Source organism: Colobus angolensis, unplaced genomic scaffold (assembly GCF_000951035.1).
Source record: "Colobus angolensis palliatus isolate OR3802 unplaced genomic scaffold, Cang.pa_1.0 Scaffold112, whole genome shotgun sequence".
NCBI lineage: Eukaryota > Metazoa > Chordata > Mammalia > Primates > Cercopithecidae > Colobus > Colobus angolensis.
This window is the reverse complement of record NW_012112253.1, coordinates 1901092-1901476: the sequence shown is the minus strand read 5'-3', so window position 1 is coordinate 1901476 and position 385 is coordinate 1901092. Positions and strand designations below refer to the sequence as shown.

The window sequence follows — 385 nt, the reverse complement described above, 5'->3', positions numbered from 1 at the left end:
GTAGGGATAAAGGGCCCTGGAGAGAGGGGCTGGTGGCTGGACAGGCTGCCGTCTCCCTCTCTACCCCCACCTCCACAAAGCCCAGACCCATGACCCCCTCTGGCTGTACTATTACCATGTTACAGACGCTTAGAAAGATCCAGTGACTGATCTAAGGTGGCGGGAGCTGAAGGGTCAGATCTCACCTCCTGCGACATTTTTCTCATCCTCTGCTGCCACCGGGCCCTCTCTCTTTTTAGATGTTGAGCATATTCATCTCTCTCTAGCTGGACTTGTTTAAGTGAATCCTCCATCTGCAAGAATGGGCACAGAAGTTAGGAAGGGCTGTCACTGGTCCTCACCTGCTCCTGGCCACCTGGGGTCATCTTCCTTCCCTCCCTCCCTC

General features: G+C 54.8%; 1 protein-coding gene across 1 annotated transcript in view; it reads right to left on the bottom strand.

Moving 5' to 3' along the window:
* LOC105523343 (golgin subfamily A member 8C-like) overlaps positions 1-385 on the bottom strand; it is an 11000-nt gene that overhangs the window by 4023 nt on the left and 6592 nt on the right. The window contains exon 10 of the mRNA XM_011958150.1: positions 186-293. Within this exon, the coding sequence (XP_011813540.1) occupies positions 186-293 (108 nt within the window). The remainder of the gene's footprint in view (positions 1-185; positions 294-385) is intronic.